Source organism: Athene cunicularia (genome assembly GCF_003259725.1).
Source record: "Athene cunicularia isolate RWA chromosome 1 unlocalized genomic scaffold, athCun1 chr1_part1, whole genome shotgun sequence".
Classification (NCBI taxonomy): Eukaryota; Metazoa; Chordata; class Aves; order Strigiformes; family Strigidae; genus Athene; species Athene cunicularia.
In genome coordinates this window covers 115,638,400-115,657,042 of record NW_020799091.1, presented here as the reverse complement: position 1 = coordinate 115,657,042, position 18,643 = coordinate 115,638,400, and the positions used below count along the sequence as shown (strand labels likewise).

Genomic DNA, 18,643 nt, shown 5'->3' with positions numbered 1-18,643 from the left:
AAACATACCACAGAGTACAACTGAAATGGAATATTATTGTCAGTTTAAATTCTGAAATCTTACATGGCTTCCACTAAGATCAGCAGGACTTGAGTCTTCGTAAGCAAGATGAATTTCAGCAGACATCCTTAAATACATCATTGAAAACCAAGCCAAATGTCATGTCAGTGGACATCTTTTATTCCATCACTCTGTGCTAAATGTTTATGATGTAATAAATACACTGTATTTACAGAAACATTCTTGAGGTAGATCAGGATTGCCTCTTTGGAATAAGTGGAAGTTTTTGAGGAGTAAGATTTTCTACCAAATCAGTGGAACTCTGCAAATGTATAGATACTGCTTATACTAATAAATAAGCTCCAGAAATTAGTTGTTCACCTAAAATAAGTGATGAATAGATAAAAATTGTTCTTGACTTGTCATGTGTACTGAGCCCCTGCTTGCTTTCCATGCATTTCTTTTCCCACTTGACAGGTTTTTCACTCTGTCAATTTTCTGTGTTGGAGGTGATGTGTTGCAAAGGACGTGGGGTCTCGGGTTACTTGTACCTTGAGCATACAGCTGAGCCAGGTGCAGTGGAGCTGGGTGTGCTCAGCTCGGTGGAGAGCCAGCATCTCAGGTGGTAAATGCCCCTTCATCCACTCAGGAGCACTGGCTGTCATGCAGTGTCCCACAAATCGCTATACGAAGAGGAGGATGTGCTCCTGAAGTGGGATTAGTAGCTTACTGCGTTCCTTAGGGCTTAAAAGTGTTGAGCAAACTTTCAGACTAAATGTTTTGGCGTGTTCATATAGATCTGAAAAACAAGTATATTCAGCGGTGCCCGGAGAAGGTGGCAGCTCAGCTAGGTTAAAGACATTACCTGAGAATTAGCACTAGCCTAGTAGTGGTCTAAAATGAGTTTTCTCTAATATACTTTTTCCAGTTTTTCTTATTTCAGTCCAAGAAGGTAAACGTCAAAGTCTGAGATGAAAAAATCAAAGTTAAAAGTGAAGTCAGGAAATTAAGAACAGCCACTTGAGTTTGAACATGGATTTCAATCTCCTTTTCTTTGTGCAGGAACAAGTACTGTCTATGAATAAAACTTAGGCTGGATCCAGTAGGAAATATTTTAATAGGGTTTTTTTTAAAGTACTAGTCTTTATTCCAGGATTACCAAAACTGTGTTTAGTCAGTCACACGAATTCAAGAATTGTTTTTGAGAGAAATAATTGTTACCGTACTGTCAGTAATCGCAGCCTGAGTTAAGAGCAACTTATAACATGTTTAAGAGGAAGGATCTTTGATATAAATCATTAGTGAAAAAGCTATTTCTTAGTAGCCATTCACAAGGTATTTTTGAAGGACTGTGTTTATAAATTCACCTCCTGTGTATCTGCCTTTGTAAGCAAACCATGTGCAAAAAAAGAATGAAGAAGCTGCTATTTGGTACAGTCCAGAGACCTCACTCTGCCCAGGTCAAAACTTGGCCCCAGGAGGCTCCCATGGGGTGCTGGGTTCCAGAAGCCAGCGCAAGGACAGGCAGGAGCAAGGAGGGAAGGTTAGCCAGTGCAGCCCCTCTGATCGCAGGATGGGCTCCGGAAAGGAACAGGGAATGGTTAGCTCGGGAGTTGAGGTGTAAGACCAGACACAGCACTATTGGGACAGCGAAGTTAGGTAGCAGCGAGACGGTAATTTGTATTCTTTCTAAGCTCTACAGAAAAACAATACACTGAGGGCAATGTATATATGTACAAAAAATTATACGGTTTTCAAAGCAGTTTGCTTTTTTCTTTTTCTACTCTTTTTCTTACTGAACTCAGGAAAAGCCAGAAAAGGTATGAAAGCATCCATTTACCTAGCTATATCTATCATAGGCATGTTTTGGCAAAAGTACTGATTGCATCAGCACTGTCAAGTAGTTCCCTAAACCTTGGAAAACTTTTAAATAATTATAAAATAATGATAGCACTTTAAAAATGCTTTTTTTTTCCTCCTGTCAAATAACCTATCACAACAAAACTTCTGATTAATGCTAATATCTGCAGTGCTATAGCTTTGTGCAGGCCTAATTTTTTGCTCCTTTGCTGATAGCCACAAAAGTAGAGCAGAAAATGTAGAAATCTTTGCATATCTGTGGGTGACAATGACAAGGTAGACAGACTTGGGCTTCATACTTCGGCATGTTTCCATACAAAAAAAATATATCTTGACATGTTAATGTCAATCTTAAAAAAAAAAAAGAAAAGAAAATCTACTGTGAACTTTTTTATGAAATACTGGGGATTTTTTAACATACTTGACAGTGCCACTTTCAGTAACAGCTTTCACCTATAGTTCTGACCTCACCGTAATTTTATGGTGGTATATCCGTTTTTTGTGATTCTGCAGTAACTCCTTTGAAATATATATTTTTAATGATATGGCTTTATGGATATTTTCAGTGTTTTGCCGAATAGTATGGCTGTTAACAGTGTTAAGTGTACGGTTTCATTACACAGAATATGGGCCAATGCAACAAGAAACATTTTAGCTCTTGCATCAGTTTAGACTTGGCTGATACAAGTCTTGGCTTCTGGGAAACTTTCAGTGAAGACTGGACCTTACAAGAAGTCTGCTATTTTTAAGTGCATGTTCCGTGAATTCGCACCTGAGCGGTTAAAAATGCCTTAAGCAACAGATTGTGCCTGTGCGATGTGTAAGTGGGGCTGCAACGGAGGCAGGTTGGTTGTGAGGCTTCTTGATGTTGATACGCAGCTGATCCTGAGCTTTGAACTGCGTGTCGCTTACAGCATGGGGAGAAAATGAGAACATCGCATTACGCTGCGTTTCTGCGAATGTGTCTCATTTTGCGACCTAACGACTCTATACTTTTTTGCTTAGGTTTGCATGACTGCATAAATTTAATTGATAATTGTTTTACTTAAAAATGTGTTCTTTATCTTCATGGAAGGTTGACTTTCCTTTAGGAGACTGTAGAACTTCCATGTTACTCTATGCCTTTTAGATGGGTTTATTTTTTAGTGAAATATAAGATATGGAATTAAGATTTCTGAGTAGGCAAGGTTTTGCAAAGTGCTCAACAGAAGAACGTGCATTTGAATAAAGTTCTTTCAGTAATTTATTTTTTTTTCTCTTTCCATAATGAATAATTGATAACCATTTCACAGGAGCAATTAGTCATTCCAAAGGTTCGAGTATGAAAGGTAATTGCTTGTCTACAGCAACAGCAGCATTTGCCATAATGGGGAAAAAAAACCAAACTGCACACGTGAATCAGTAACACCTGCGTTGTGTGATGCTATTATCTATGACTGCCGAGGTGTATTTGTGTCCTTTTTGTGTCTTTTACTAATCAGTGCAATTGTACTATTATTTAAATTTTGTGTTCTTCCAAATGGTGAATCCTATTAGTTCCTTAGAAACCAGCTTTGTCTGCAAGAAACCTTTGTATGGTACAGAGTGAAGTGAAGAGGAAGGAGGAAACTGTGTGCCTTGGAAATGCTTGTAGAGCATGATTTCTGTAATAACGTGCTTTAATTATTCAGCTTCAGTCACGCTTTTCAGATATGTTTGGGAGAATATTATAGCCTTTCCAAGGTAGAGCTGCAAGAGCTCCCCAAGGTAGAGCTGTTGACTCTCCCTACTCCGGCACAGCAAAAAATACCAGACAGTAACTTTGTATGCGCAGGTAGAGAATCAGAGTAAGGCAAGACAATATTCTCACTCTAAGCATGTTTTCCTAATATCAGCATCTTAATGGTGTCTAGTAAAAATTTTTATCTGGGCTTTGCTGCATTTGTAGCTTTGTCTGCATTTTTCCTGCATCTGATTATCTTAAATATGTAGAATGTCAGTGGCTTCCTTCCCGTATGACTGAGAGGTTTTCATGTAGTCTAACAGTCCTTCCTAATCTCCAACTCTGCCACCAGCTCAGATTTTGGACCAGGAATGTGCAGAGAGTATTGTAAAATTGACTGAGTATCAGAACTGTGAGAAAGTCTCACTTCCTGCATTGACTGAAGGAGAAGATGAGCAGTGCATTTGCATTTGTAATCACATAGATTGAACAACTTCAAAAGGGCACTGTAAAATAACTTAGGCAGTTAAAATGACAACTGTCATTATACAATGCTCTTCATCAGCCAAACTCAACAACCTCTCTGTAAGCCTGTGTAAATACTGCTGCATTATTTACAAAGAGCAATGGAGACATGAGATAAAAATAATTCTGAAGAGATATTTTTTAAAGGAGACGTAGCTGAAGAAAGTTCCCTGTGTTCAAGAAGGATGACTTTTCAGAAAGGATGATTTTGTGGAAAAATAACAGTACAAAGAACTTAAATGTTGAATAAACCTTATTTTTCTTTACAGTCATTGAGCTACAGGGATCTGCTTCAATCACGTAGGGTGAACTGCAGTTTGAAAACTCCAGGAAATTACCTCTACACTAGTCGCTATGATGATGTGACAAGTAGACTATATTATTTCAGCTGAAACTAAAAGCCTAACTTGCAGTTACCAGAAGGCAAAATTCCCCAAACAGACAAAAAATAATCTACATTGAGTAAAACTAACCAACCAAGTACTCAAGACCACTGAATATCAGGACTATTTTTCTTTAATGTAATCAGTGGCAATTCTTCTAGATCCCTGAATTTAGCTGCATTAGTTTCCAGAGTAGGCCTAATTTTAAAATGAAAATGTCATTCATTCAAATTAAATTTTCATAATACACATACAAGAATATGTATTAAAAAGTCAGCCATACTAATCTGCATATATTTGTGTCCATTGTAGATAAACCAGGAATTTAAAGGTTTTATTTCAGCGATTATTAACTCATGAAATTAACCGTAATATTGTAGTGCCTTAGTCACAATGCATTTAAGACCAAGGTGGTGTTCAAAATGCTTCTGCTGCTAACACGTTATGTTTGGGTGACAAAATTTCTGTGTAAAAGAAATGTTTTCTCTGTACTCTGTAGGGTATAACCATCAGCGTATCTGTGAAAACCAAAGGCAGAAGTCTCCTGAATTCTACAGCAGAACAGCATCTGAATCGAATGTGTATTTGAATAGTTTCCATTACCCAGATCGCAGCTACAAGGACCATGCCTTTGACTCGTTAAGCTTAGACAGTTCTGACAGTATGGAGACAAGCATATCGGCATGCTCGCCAGATAACATTTCCAGGTAAATACCCAAAAAAAGAGAATATGTACATGTTGATGCTGTGGTAATGTGAATGATGCTAACAGGTTAAGAAAATATAAGATCTTTAGACAGGCATAAAGTTTAGTGTATGTGAGGCCTTCATAATCAGGTTTAGCTATCATCTCATGCTTTCTTTAAAGATGGAAAATAAAAATATGGAGAGGCTAAGTGATAATGTTGAAGGCCACAGAGAATTCGGTGTCTGCACTGAACTGAAAGTATGAAGTTGTCAATGCTTTTTTCAGAGTAGGTAATAGCTGAACTTCCTTCCCTGGTTGTTACAGGGAAGGAATTTCCTGTGATAGGAAATTTCTCACAGACTTCTGGGAGCAATGAAGTACACTTGTTCTGCAAGTCCAGCATGTTAACTTCCTACAGCCTTATGCTGAAACACTTAGGGCTTCTCCAGTGGTCTTTTTTACCCCTTCCTCTCCCTTTTCTGGGTCAATAAAAACAAAGAGATGACACTGAATGGCTTAGAGCCTTCAGCTGCTTTTCTCATCCTCAGAGGCTGTCAGCTCACACACAGCTCCTTGGATAAAAGAAACATCAGTGTTCTGTGTTAAAAGAACAGTCCAGCTGGCTCTCAAAATTGTGTGCAAACAATTTTCTTCTGACAGTCTGGTTTTATGATAGTGCTTTCATTTCTGCTCACAGTCCTGCCCCAGCAGTTTCACAAGCATAAGTGGAGGCTGATAATTAAGTACAGTGTTGTCACAGGATTAAAAATCCCTTATGAACACAAGGACAGCTTTTCTGGCTAGTGTGTTGTTTTATTCAGCATCTGTTTCCTGTAACGGTATCAGCTCACTGATTTCCTCTTGTAGCCTTTATCACTGCAATGTTAAGGGTTTCAGAAAATACATTGCTACTCATTCTGCTGGCTGTTTTTTTAAAGTAAAAATATTGGGACCCAGGTTTTGAGGATTTCTGTTTTAAATAGATATATAATCAGCAAGTTTCTGATAGCTGGAGACAGGCTGGGAATTAACCCTATCTCTGCAGTGATGTAACGGAGCAGTGATACGAAATCTGTCTCTCTTTGGTGCTCTGACCATTTCAGAGGAAAATGGTGTGTGTCTGAGCTACCTCGGGGTCATCTCGTAAGTGAAATCTCCAGCCCAGGATGGGGAGCCGCAACGGCTGTTGAATTTCACTGGTGCTGTTTGCTCTTCTGCCTCCCTCTGGCTCTTCTGCAGCTTCCAGCCAATGATGAAAGAGAAAAAACAAAACAAAACAAACAAGCAAACAAAAAAGCCCAACAACCAAACCAATCCAGAAAACAGAAAAGGACCCATTACAGCAGATCTTTCGGTTTCTCACAAGGCAAACTTTGGTGAAGGAGGAAAAGAGTGTGCTCTGATTTTGTTGATAAAATTTGGAAGATAGTTCATTTTCCTTGACAAAACTTCCTTTAAGCAAAATTTATTCAGATTGTTTTACATGGTGTTTAAGAATCTTTCCTATCCATATCAGACTTTAAAGGAAAACAATTTATTATGCTTTTGTCTGACATATTTAAAATAGATAGGTTATATTTTACTTTGTGTAAGTTGAGACACTTTTTGCGGGGAATGAGTAAGGTCTGTCTGTGCTCAAAGTACAGAAGAAATAGAACTGCTGTAATCATTCATCAACTCACCAAACAGTAGTTGTTTCAAGGTTTGTTAGCAAATTATTTTTCATGGCCTAAGGTTTCAGAGATTGTGATCTTCTGCTATGCAATAATTTCTATGAGCAGGATAAGCAAATCCAGGATGAAAGAATTTAACTAAGCTGAAGTGTTAACCAGTTTAATATGGGAAAACCTACTAAAATTGACTGTCTTCCAGGTTGCTCAAATGACTTTTAAATTATGGTCTCATTGCTTTTACTGAAGATATTTGGCGCAGATTCTCCTGGCCCATCAACTAAACATACTTTGGCCAAACTAGGCTTAGGCATCTAAGTCAGTGGTCTCATTTTTTTGTCAGAGGCAATAAGCCCAATAAAGATCAGATAGATTTCAGATGGATTATACCTTTTCTGTGCAAGCTTGGGTTAAATGAGGTATGGTATTTTTGTATTGTATTGTATCTTCTCATGAAACGTATTTCCAGTATCAGACAGAGAAATGTCTTCTGAAGACTGACAGACGTCCTGGTCTTACAGACATAAGCATCAGAGGCATGCTCAGAAAGCAAAGGATGCAATTCTTACTTTTTTCTTTTCCTTGCCCAGTAAACATATTTGGAGTAATTCCATTCTACCTGTGTCCCTTCACAGTTGGTCTGCATGCTATTAAATAGCATAAGTAAATCTGCATCTGATACCCACGTCCACCTGAGTGGTCAAATAGCGTTTTCAGTACAATCTGGAGTCAAGTTGATCTCTGCCCTAAACATTTGAAAACATTGTATTTTCTCGCATTGTGCTTTAGTCTAATAGCATTATCAATGGTAATACAGTAATATTTAACATCAACTGTTTTTCTTGAACAGCATAAGATGAAAAACAAAATAGAGAGCACGCCACGGAAATGCCACAGTTGAAATGGCTGTTAAATTGAGGTGAAACAAAGAAATTGCATTGGAAAAAAGAAACAAAAGAAAAAAGGATAGACATAGGTGGTAGTTGTGTTGTGCTGGGCCAGGATCTAGTACTCATGATTTCTTTGGCTTGCCAGTTACTTTAACTAGTAGATTCTTCCTGACACCGCTCTGTCACTGAATGGCCCTTATGCATACTTCTTAATCTTCTTTTTATTGAGCAGTTTTTGATGATGAGCTCAGTTAGACACAAAAGAGACTGGTATATTTAGATGGCTACTAATGCCAGCTGTGAGGATCAAAGCATGTTCTGTTAGGACATGGTAACCACCTCCATCCTATTCTGTTATCTAGGAGAAGACGACAGACCACAGGGGACTGACAAGATGCAATTTTAGGCACTCAAGTCTGCATTTTTTACAGCTCTGCATGGGGAATTTATACATGAAGAGCATACCATGTACTTTATATATTACTTTTTGTTAGTGCCTACTGCACTGAATTGGATCAGAACAGAATCAAAACTAATGTCAGAATGTAAAATATGTCTTTAAATACCAAGTATTCTTTTAAATTATTTTTATTTTTTTGATGCAGTGCTAGCACTTCAAATGTTGCAAGAATAGAAGAGATGGAGAGACTTCTGAAACAAGCGCATGCTGAAAAGACTAGGCTGCTTGAGACCAGGGTAAGCATAATTTTATGAGTAAAACTAAGAATGGGCAGGTTAGATAATATCCTCCTAAATACAACACTAGACCCTAAATAGTTTACACCTCATAGACACTTAAAAAATTACCTCTCCGCCTTTAGTTTGATCTCCTTTCACCCTCATACTACATCTCTGAGCTCTTGTGCAATACCTGCTATCTCTGTGGGTGAGCTGATGGCAAAATCTCATCAGAGGCTAGGTCAGCATTGCTCCTACGCCTGCTAGGAGAGCGGCTTAAGAAGAACCTTCATTTCTAGAGTGGTAATATTTGCAATTCTGATTCCAACTCTTGGTCCACTTTGCTGCATATATATTTCTGCCTACTTAAGGGGCAAAAAGGAATTTAGTTCTAGCTTAGGAATTACATTACCAAGTATAGTTTCATGTATATAGTTTCATGCAGTGGAGTCTGCATCCCTGGAGGTGTTTAAGAGTCAGGTTGATGTAGTGCTGAGGGATATGGTGTGGCTGAGAACTGTCAATGTTAGGTTAATGGTTGGACTAGATGATCTTCAAGGTCTTTTCCAACCTAGATGATTCTGTATAATTGAAGTTCTGCATCTGCTGTGGTATTTAGGAACGGGAGATGGAAGCTAAAAAACGAGCTCTGGAAGAAGAGAAGCGCCGCAGAGAGCAACTGGAGAAAAGGTTGGAAGAAGAAACTAGCCAGAGGCAAAAATTAATTGAAAAGGAAGTCAAAATACGTGAGAAACAAAGAGCACAGGTGAGATTATATACATTGACGTGACAAGTTTCTAAGTGCCAGACTTTCCCTTGGTGTACAGAAGAGACTAAGTGTATTTTTGCCAGTGTTAATCAGAACTGCTTTCAGTTGAATATGGATTTAGTATTTCTGAGGTGCAACTGTTCTGCTAAAAGTATGTTTGGGTTCTTGGAGCCTTAGATGGATGTCCAAGTATTTATTAATTTTATAAGCCATTGGTAATTTTTTCCCCATTCTTTTAATACATAAAATAGCTTGGAATGTGAATTGTCACTTCCAAATATTTGACTGAAAACCCCAGATGAATAAGCTTTTCCAGCTCCACATCTACTGTAGAGAGGAAGTAATATTTTTTTTCGAATGTTACCAGGACTATACAACATGAGAAACATTGTTTAATTAAAACAGTGTTACCTCCAACATCTTCTTGCTGCTTCTTAGGATTTAGAGGTATCCTGAGCTTTGTTTAGGCTGAGAGGTCTTACCTATTTATTTAGTCCATCTCAGTTAATAAGATGTACATGGTACAGCAAATGGACTAGGCAGTCATTTTATCATTGGTATAGTATAGCAAGACAATGTCTTCATCTTAATATACGTATCTGAGCGCAGAAGATTCTGTATCATATTTGAATATCTTTCTGCTTTTATCTGTGCTACCTTTGTTTTGTGAGTTACTATTATATTTTTTTATGAACATTCCTATGTAACTTGCCTTTCTAATTGATAACACTAAATCAGAACAATAGGACAACTGCAGAGGAACTTTGTTTCTGGTTAAATATATCCATTCTTTCTTTTATATATAAAATTTAGTTACCAAATGTTAAACTTTATGTGTACTTTATTTGAATGCCTTCTTTTTTTCTAAGAAATTTTAACGACAACTCAAGTATGGCATAAGCAACGATGCAATGCTCATGTCTCTGTTCCAAATTGTAGCGTGTATGTGTTGTAATAGAATGGCCTATCAGTTACTGCTAATTGGCAGACTTGACAGAGAGGCTGAAGACTGAATTGGCAGGAAGACAAAGCACATATGTCAAAAACAACTGATGTTTTTGTTAACTTTTTTCTTTCCTTTGTACAGCGAGACCTTTTTTTCTTTTTCTTTTTTTTTTTTTTCCCCCAGCACTTCCTGGCACTTAGAAACGTAAACTAGGGGAAGGAACTCCCCCTTTGCACTTGCTGCTGCCAGCCTGTATCATACAGGACTGCATAATTTTAGAAGGGCCCTAAGAGTTCTTGCGGGCAACACAGCTCCCATTGTGCCGAGAGGCTCTTGAAAATGCGATGAGGGAAGGTCGCTCTGATTTGTGACTCACACTCGGATTTAGCAGGCTAACTTTAGGCATGGAGCAGGGGCAGATTAGATTCTCCAGGTCAGTGACTTCTCTGGAGTCAAGGGGGAGAAAGAGAAGGAGATGCTCCTTTGATGGGTCATTCAAAGCACCTAAACTCTGCTTCTGTTCTGAATTGCCCTGTGATGTAGCCTCTGTCTGCCTTGCCTGCAACAGGAGCCTTGGGAGACTTGCCTTCTGTGTTTAAAAGCCGGGGAGGGGGGGAGTGTGTGCATAGATCCTTCAGGCACAGAAAACTGGCATATTCCTGCATCTGGCAAGGTCCCAAATCACTACCTCCTCCTGCTTGTTCTCCCCACTGATACTATCCAGACTTGATGCAGTCTTGAACTGCAGTCAGGAATGAGGCACCGTTTCCTGTGCTGCTTTGCTGTCTCTCGCAGAGGGATGCACTTCAGCTCTCTGTGCCCTATTGCTGACTGTCAGCTAGATACCACATTCAATTTGTTCAGAAGAAAATAATTCTATTTTGTTCACAGCAGTCTCTGTGAAACTAACGGGTGATTACAGTTCACTCTCATTATTAATTTTTCCTGTAATAGCATATTATTATTTATATTACACTTTGCATGAAAATACCTGTAGCAATAAAATATTAATGAGTGAGATATGTGTAGTGAGTATCTAGCCCAGAGAAATAAAGGGCCATCTTAACAGCATGCAAATCAAGTTCTTACACTTCATCTAAAGCAGCAACACACCATTTAATTAATGTTTTAATTTTAAAACCACTTTTCTGTGCTCTGGCCCCTGTTTTACCAGCTTAACAACTGAACATTTCAAAAAACTCCTATGCTCTCATCTGGCTTTTATAAAGTTATTCAACACTATAAAGTTACAAATTTTAAGGATTTTTCTTTTAAAGATGATAAGGGCTGCAGCAAAAGCTCTTTATTTCTCTTACGTTCATTCTTAGATTCTATGGGCAGTTCGCACTTACATCCTTGCAGCAGAAAGAGTGAAGAAGATAAGTATTTTGTTAAAAATAATACAATTTTCTTTTCTTTACCGTAGGCCCGTCCCTTGACTCGCTATCTGCCCATTAGAAAGGAAGACTTTGACCTACGAAGTCACATTGAAACAGCTGGTCACAACATAGAGACGTGTTACCATGTCTCCCTCACGGAGAAGACCTGCCGAGGCTTTCTGATTAAAATGGGAGGAAAAATTAAAACATGGAAAAAACGATGGTTTGTTTTTGACAGAAACAAGAGAACTTTTACTTATTATGCAGGTAGGTTGCAGGATTAGTAGGGGCACACCTGTCCCTCTATTTTCCTATCAACCTTAGCTGAGTTATGAACATGCAGGGAGTCCTGAACAAAACTTACGTTTCCATTTTGTCAGGTGTCTTACATGTAACTTAGCACGTGTGCAAGCCCTTCCCTATACTGTTCAATCCTAATGACAGGTAAGACAAAAATGAGCATAAGTGAGAGATGTGGATGGGCAAGAGGAAAAAATGGAAGTTCATCAGGTTCCTAGTACACAGAATAATGGCTCCACATAATTTATTTTTAAATATTATATACTTTCCCCAGTGACAGAATGATTTCTTGTACCCTTCATACAAGAATATAATTTATTACACATACCATGAAAATGAAACAGAATGCTTCTGCAGTATTGTTGCCTGATGTGCTGAAAAGTCTTTCAGGAAATTAAATATACAGGAGTAGACTCTGCGAGTTTACCATATTTTGAGAGTCTAAGGAATTTCAAACGAACGACACGCAACTCTGAAGAGGTGTCTGTACACTTAAGTGGTGTTATGCAGTATCTGGAGCCATTATAAGCATTACGTTAATTTGTTATCTTGGGGTAAACCCAGAAATTTTGAGTTCGAGAACATATATGTCTGATTGCTATGCAAATCCACACAGGGTTTGCCTCTGAGTTTCAGAGGAAGACAGGAAAATTACTTTTGTGTTCTGAATATTTATTGTTAGGAGAGGCCAGACAGGGGCATATATAAGATGGTCATTGCCAAGAAGCAGAAGAAAACATCGAGTACAAAAACCCACCCAAACAGTTCAATTTCCTCTTATGACATTACTGCTTTCCAGCAACTCATAAGGAACTTAAAATTGATAGTAGGGTTATTCATTGCTCAGTCCATCATCTTCAAAACACACTTTTGAATTCATTATATTCATTAATTACATACACACTGAATATTTCTTACTTGCTTGCAGTAATACTATGAAGAACATGACAAATTTTTTAAAATTTTGTTCTTAACATCTGGTTTATTGGTTAGCAAGGCCTGTAACATACAGTAGTGTTCCCATCTGGTACTGATTTTTAAAAATATTTTTTTAGTAGCTATGTTAATAGTTAACAGTTTCAGTTTTGAGTGCAGTACAGTTGCCATAATGCAATTTCAATTACCAAATAAATTTTTCGTAATGTCTCAAGGACTCCAGCCAACATAGTTTCATGAGAATTATGTACCAGCTGCATAATAGTGCAGCTGCTCATATGAATGAGGCTCCATCTAGATTTTTAAATATGTAGTAGACTTCCAAGATAAATATTGACACTAAATTCAGAGTAACTGAACTCTAAGTGAATATACTAGTATATTGTTTTAGTTCTGCAAGTGTATTGAACAAAGAATTTACCCTAAAGTCTGACAATTTAGTGCAGCAACTGAAGCATCTGCACTTTCTGACCTGAAGCATACAGGGAACACTACAAAGACTGTTGTGTTGGGAGCTTGTGGGTACCTGAAATGCTCATGTAACCAAGACCCCAGGTGGGATTTGAAAGAGGAGTGGATCACTGTTTGCTTGTACTGCACAGGCAGTATACTGCTCTATAATGTCATAATCTTACACCTCAGTAGTTTTATGGATCGCCTGGGGGCTGGCAGGAAGATTCCCAATGCTAAATCGTTTGGTCTTTGGGATTTCTTTTTGCCATCATATGAAACTTTTGAAACTGACTGCAGCTACCAACAGGATGTAAGCTGAGTTTCGTGAGTGTTTGAAATGACAGCAGAATCTCTCAAGGGACTGATAAAGATGTGTTCTGCATGACTGTTCAGTGTTAAGGTGTTACTGACTTGGGGTCAGAAGGCATTATGTTCCCCTAATGTAAAAGTACTGGGCGTGGAGGGAAGTTTGCCCTTCAGTGTCACCCTCTGAGATTAACAATTTATCTTCCATTGCAGGAAGGGTACTGTAGATGCTTATCTGCCCTGTTCCTGTTTCTCGTGAAACGTTATAGTTGTGACTGTTAGGATGTTAAGCTCACCGTCTGTTGCATTCATGATTCACTAGTTAATGCTGTGACAAAAAGCAATATTGTAAGATGTCTAAAGCAGTTTATTGACCCCCTGCAAGTGTCTGCTTGTTTCCATTGCCTTTACAGGGAGATTGTCAGCTCTGTCTCTGTTGTCGATATCAAAACTTAAGTGAGAAGATGTCTACCCTGTATTTCAGCTTTGCTGCAGTGGGGTATTGGTACCAGAAATGCAGTATCGCTGGATAACAGCCTACTCCTTGTTAGCAGCCTCCCTGGAGTACCTATCCATACAGGTGTTCTCACCTCAGGCGCTCTGAAGCAAATGGGGAGTTTCCTTTCACAACAGGGGCAAACTGCATCTAATTAATGTGGCTTTTACTTTGGGTGTCAGGAATAGGAGAGTGCAAAAAGACAGCTACGATGGTGCAGCTGGTGCACAGGGACTTTTAATCTCCTGTTAACTTTTGCATGTGTCAGAGCTCATAGCAATTTGCCTACAATCCGCTAACCTCCCATTTAAATAATAAATATTAGCTTGAGACTGAGGGAGATTATTATAAATGGGAAGAAGCATTTTTTACTAAGTACAAGCATAAATGATGTTCTAATGTAAAGCTTTTGCTATCAGACTGTATTTCAAATTTGCTTATCATAACAGTTTTCCTTTGAAGGCAAGCTGTAGGTCTTAGCCTGCAAGCTATGTGAAGTCTGGCTGGCTCTCGTGGAATTGGAAGATTGGATGTATCCTGGAGACATCTGTCCTTCTGCTGGCTAATACTGGCCATGTCTAGACACTTCAGTAACTTGCAAATAGATGAGGAAACTCTAAAAGCATTATTTCCTTTGAAACCAGGTGGAAAAGAAAACATCTTAAACTAGGAAATGCATCTCAACAAAACCAACTAACTAGTAAGAAAGGTTGCAGATTTCTGTGGGATTTCACAAGCAGAAGTGTTGGTCCAGTTACTTATCAGCTGAACATATATGTAAATGCAAATTAAGCTTTTGCTTCTTGAGGTACTGTTCATTTCAGTTCTCAGTTCTCTTTTTTTCATTTTAGACAAACATGAAACTAAATTAAAAGGTGTAATATATTTTCAAGCTATTGAAGAAGTTTATTATGATCATCTAAAGAACGCATATAAGGTAAACTTTGTTATTGTTGTCTTAACTGAGTATCATACTGCAGTACCCGAAGTATGGTAGCTGCTGTAAAGTCAGAGGGAGAGCTGACATTATTCAGAAAAAAAGAAACAACAAAAAAACCCAGTGAAGTGGAGGAAAAGGAAGATGAAGCCTGATCAGTGATTAGCACTGTTGGGGTTTTTTTTTATACTGATGAAAGCAGAGATAGGAGTGTCTACTTGCCAACTGGGATTTGCTGTGAGGAATTCCTTAGTCCAGTGACAAGAGCACTGAAATCAGTGGCTTTGGCAAATCAAGAGATGGCTTAATGGCGTCTGTTGTGGAGAGGGACTTAACTGGTGCTGGCAGCTTATGGCATCCCCTGTCTCTCATCTGCAATTGAAATGAGCTGTGAACAAGGCAAATACATCCTTGGCACATGGAGGTGGTTTTGATCACTGGACAAAGTGGGGGAGTTAGTTATCCGGGCATGAAACAACAGTTTGGAGCCCTGTACTACTGAGTAATAGTCTAATGGAAACATCTTGTATATAAGTGTTTATGGCAGCTACAAACCCTTTAAGCACATCTCTGCTTCCAGTGCTGCAATGTAGGATGCAGTGGGTACAGCATTTTGCATTTTATCTTTCTCCTTGACCCTATCATAAATCTCCCTGCAACTAATTTCACTTCTGGTACCATTAAATGGCTTTGTAATTCTTTTGATGTCCTCCTTTCTGTTTTATTTTAGAGTCCCAACCCATTGCTCACTTTCAGTGTTAAGACACACGACCGGATATACTATATGGTTGCTCCTTCACCAGAAGCCATGAGGATATGGATGGATGTTATTGTTACAGGCGCAGAAGGCTACACCCACTTCATGTTGTAACAGAAGGGGCAATAGGGCATACTGCAATAACGTAACATATGAAGTTAGCCATATGTAGTAAAACCTTGAAAAGCCAGTGAATACTCTGAAATGTCCTCCTTATGATGTGCACTCGAAACCTCAGAATGAGGCGCTTACAAATGCATTGAAAAGGGGGAGGGGTGTTGTTACTCGTTTTAGTTGATCTGTATAGGAATGAAAGAGCTAAAGCTGTTGAGAGAACTGTAGTCCTCCAAAATGGGTAATCAGGCAATTTTAATTACAGCATCTTGATTTAATGATAATTTTCTACAAATTCTCTTATATAGAGAATGTCTTCATAAACTCATACTAAACAGTTTACAAATGTGTGTGTTCTCATCAGTATGCAAAAATTCTAGTAATGGAACAAAAAGGTGTAACAAGCATATATTTTAATATGCAGCATTTGACATTTATAGATGATTAGGTGACTTTTTAAAACTTTTAGTCGAGTATTTTATAAAAATGTAAACAAAAAAGCAGCCCTAAGGTACACAGAGTTCTTGCCTTAGTAGTTAAATATTACAACAGAGCCAAAGAGTTACACGATTCCCTTATCATACTGTTTTCATATTGTTAGCTGTACCTAACTTTCTCTAAGGGGGGGACAGTGCCAAAACTCTTAATGACTTTTAATGTAATTAAATTATTAGGATATTCTGTGTGTTCAGACACTCAGTGACTCAACTGCATGTTTAAAGTCTGCATCTATGGAGCTCAACAGAAATCCAGAAGAATAGCTTTATAAAGATGCGTTTTTCCACAAGGACATGAAACAGAGACACATGTAGTAACACTCATAAGGAGGGTGTTTTTAATCTTCTCTATTGAATAAAATGAGCTGATTGTAAAGCCTACAACAATTTTCTTTTATGTAGTAAGGTCCCGGCGTGGTTCTAACCTTACTCTGTGTCAAGTGAATGCTCTACTGAAACCTCTCAAACATTGGTCCCCTTGAAGCCAAGCATCAAAATCTCTACCTATCTAGAGTCTTTTTAAAGTCGGATTTTCAGCCATGGAGAGCTTTTTCAAGATATGTATCTGCACAGAATAATGCTGTTAAATAGAATAAAAAGAGAAACAAGTTCTAAGAGTTTCCACTAAGCAGTGTATGAATAAAAAACCCTGAAAATTTCAAGCAGCAGAGACTGTGATACCTAAAACAACAAAAAAACTGAGGGTGCAGGGGTCTCCCATTTTAAAATCACTTCTAATTCCTTGAGTAATATTGCAAAAACATAAATTATTTAATTGAACTTCAAGAAAGTCTCTTATAATATGACTTTAAAGAGGTTCTATTTCAGTAATCAAAACTTATGTGCTATGTGGTTTGTGTAATAGAAGAAAGCACATTAGCCTTTTTTTTTCTTGATGAAAAGTTAATGGCTTTTGATGGAATGAATAGAAGTATGATGGCAGAATATTTTTGTTATACTTTTTAAACCCTGTATCTGTAATGAACAGGTTGAATTTTTTGTGGTATACACAGGTGATATGGTTGCTCTAGCATGACGAACATCAGTTTCATCTTGAACCATGAAAGAAAGGACTGTTATTGCAAGATAATTGTTATCATCTGTGCAGATCACAGCTTGTAATCTAATGATTTAAAACTCTATCAGAAATAAATTGCTTTGGTTTATATAATTATTATTTTTCCCTGATGTTGTATCTTGATTTTACTCCTAAGTATGGTTATAAAGGTTTTCTAATAATGATTTTTGTATCCTGCATGATGCGATGAAGGCATTTCAATAAACATTTTTAAAAATACACTTGTTTTAAATATTCATTTGCTGCTTTATCTTGAGACATTTCTAGTTACCTTTTAAATAGTCATATACAGTTGTGCAAGCAATTTTTTATTTCTTAGTAATACCTGATCTAACCATTCCATGTGTTTGACCATAAAAAAGCTATGGAAAATAATCTTTCAAATGGCAGTAAAATTAGGAGTATAGTCTATTTATTGCATGTACATAACAACTTTCTGATTTTATATTTGACTCAGGCATGACATTAATTGCAGGAAGCATTAGCTCATTGTATAAGGCCATGTGGTTTTAGGATTTTTTTTTTTTTTTACTAAGTTTGCTTTCATCATCACACAGTGTGGTGTGTTTTGTAGTGGTGGACATCAAGACAAGGCAAGCAAAGCTTGGTGGTAGGCACTATCTTTTATGATCAGTCTGCAAGCCCTCCACAATTACCCCTGTGGGAGTCAAGTACCCACTTACCCTGAAGGATCTCAGGCACTCGCCAGCCCACGTAGGCTGTGTCTCAAAAACCTCAGCTGCTGTGTCCCTTCACCAACAGCTGCTGACAGGATGGCCTAGCACTTGCCTGGGAAAACAGCCTTACCTTTGCAGGCACCGACTTTCCCTAGCCTTGTTTTCTTCCTTTCTGGATGACTGCCATAGCCTGGGTGTAAAAGGTACAGTGCTTAAAGACCTTGTTTTGGCTGCCATGCCCATAAAAATGAGGCTGAGATGGGTAAGGAGGTATGGGTTGGTTCAGATGCCCTGCAGAACAGGAAAAGGCTGAGCCCTGATGCTGATGAAGATGTTACCTGAAATACTCCCCCAAGATTAGTTCAGAGAGGCGATATGGCTTTATTCTGTGCAGGGTGCTAGGTGGAAAGCATCCACAATTCAAAACTCTGCACAAAATAACTTTAGAGTATAGGCTTCAAACTACATGGTTACTTATCTGCTATAATGATTATTGGTTAATTACTTATTGTCTCTAACCCTGTTTTGCTGATTAGGGATACCAATTAAACTCAGACACCAGAGTGAAAAGAGCAGGTGTATTTTACTAGAAGTAACTAAAT

The 18,643-nt window shown here is 38.1% G+C and overlaps 1 protein-coding gene across 3 annotated transcripts in view; it reads left to right on the top strand.

The window, feature by feature from the left end:
• The window catches only part of PHLDB2 (pleckstrin homology like domain family B member 2), a 68,566-nt gene extending 50,992 nt beyond the window's left edge, over positions 1 to 17,574 (top strand). For 2 of the 3 annotated variants that reach the window (XM_026848029.1, XM_026848044.1), the window contains 6 exons: positions 4,970 to 5,177; positions 8,324 to 8,414; positions 9,016 to 9,162; positions 11,538 to 11,757; positions 14,833 to 14,918; positions 15,649 to 17,574. In XM_026848029.1, the coding sequence (XP_026703830.1) occupies positions 4,970 to 5,177; positions 8,324 to 8,414; positions 9,016 to 9,162; positions 11,538 to 11,757; positions 14,833 to 14,918; positions 15,649 to 15,789 (893 nt within the window). In that variant the 3' untranslated portion in view covers positions 15,790 to 17,574. The remainder of the gene's footprint in view (positions 1 to 4,969; positions 5,178 to 8,323; positions 8,415 to 9,015; positions 9,163 to 11,537; positions 11,758 to 14,832; positions 14,919 to 15,648) is intronic. The other variant, XM_026848037.1, reaches the window with a different exon arrangement.
• Positions 17,575 to 18,643: the final 1,069 nt, after the last annotated feature.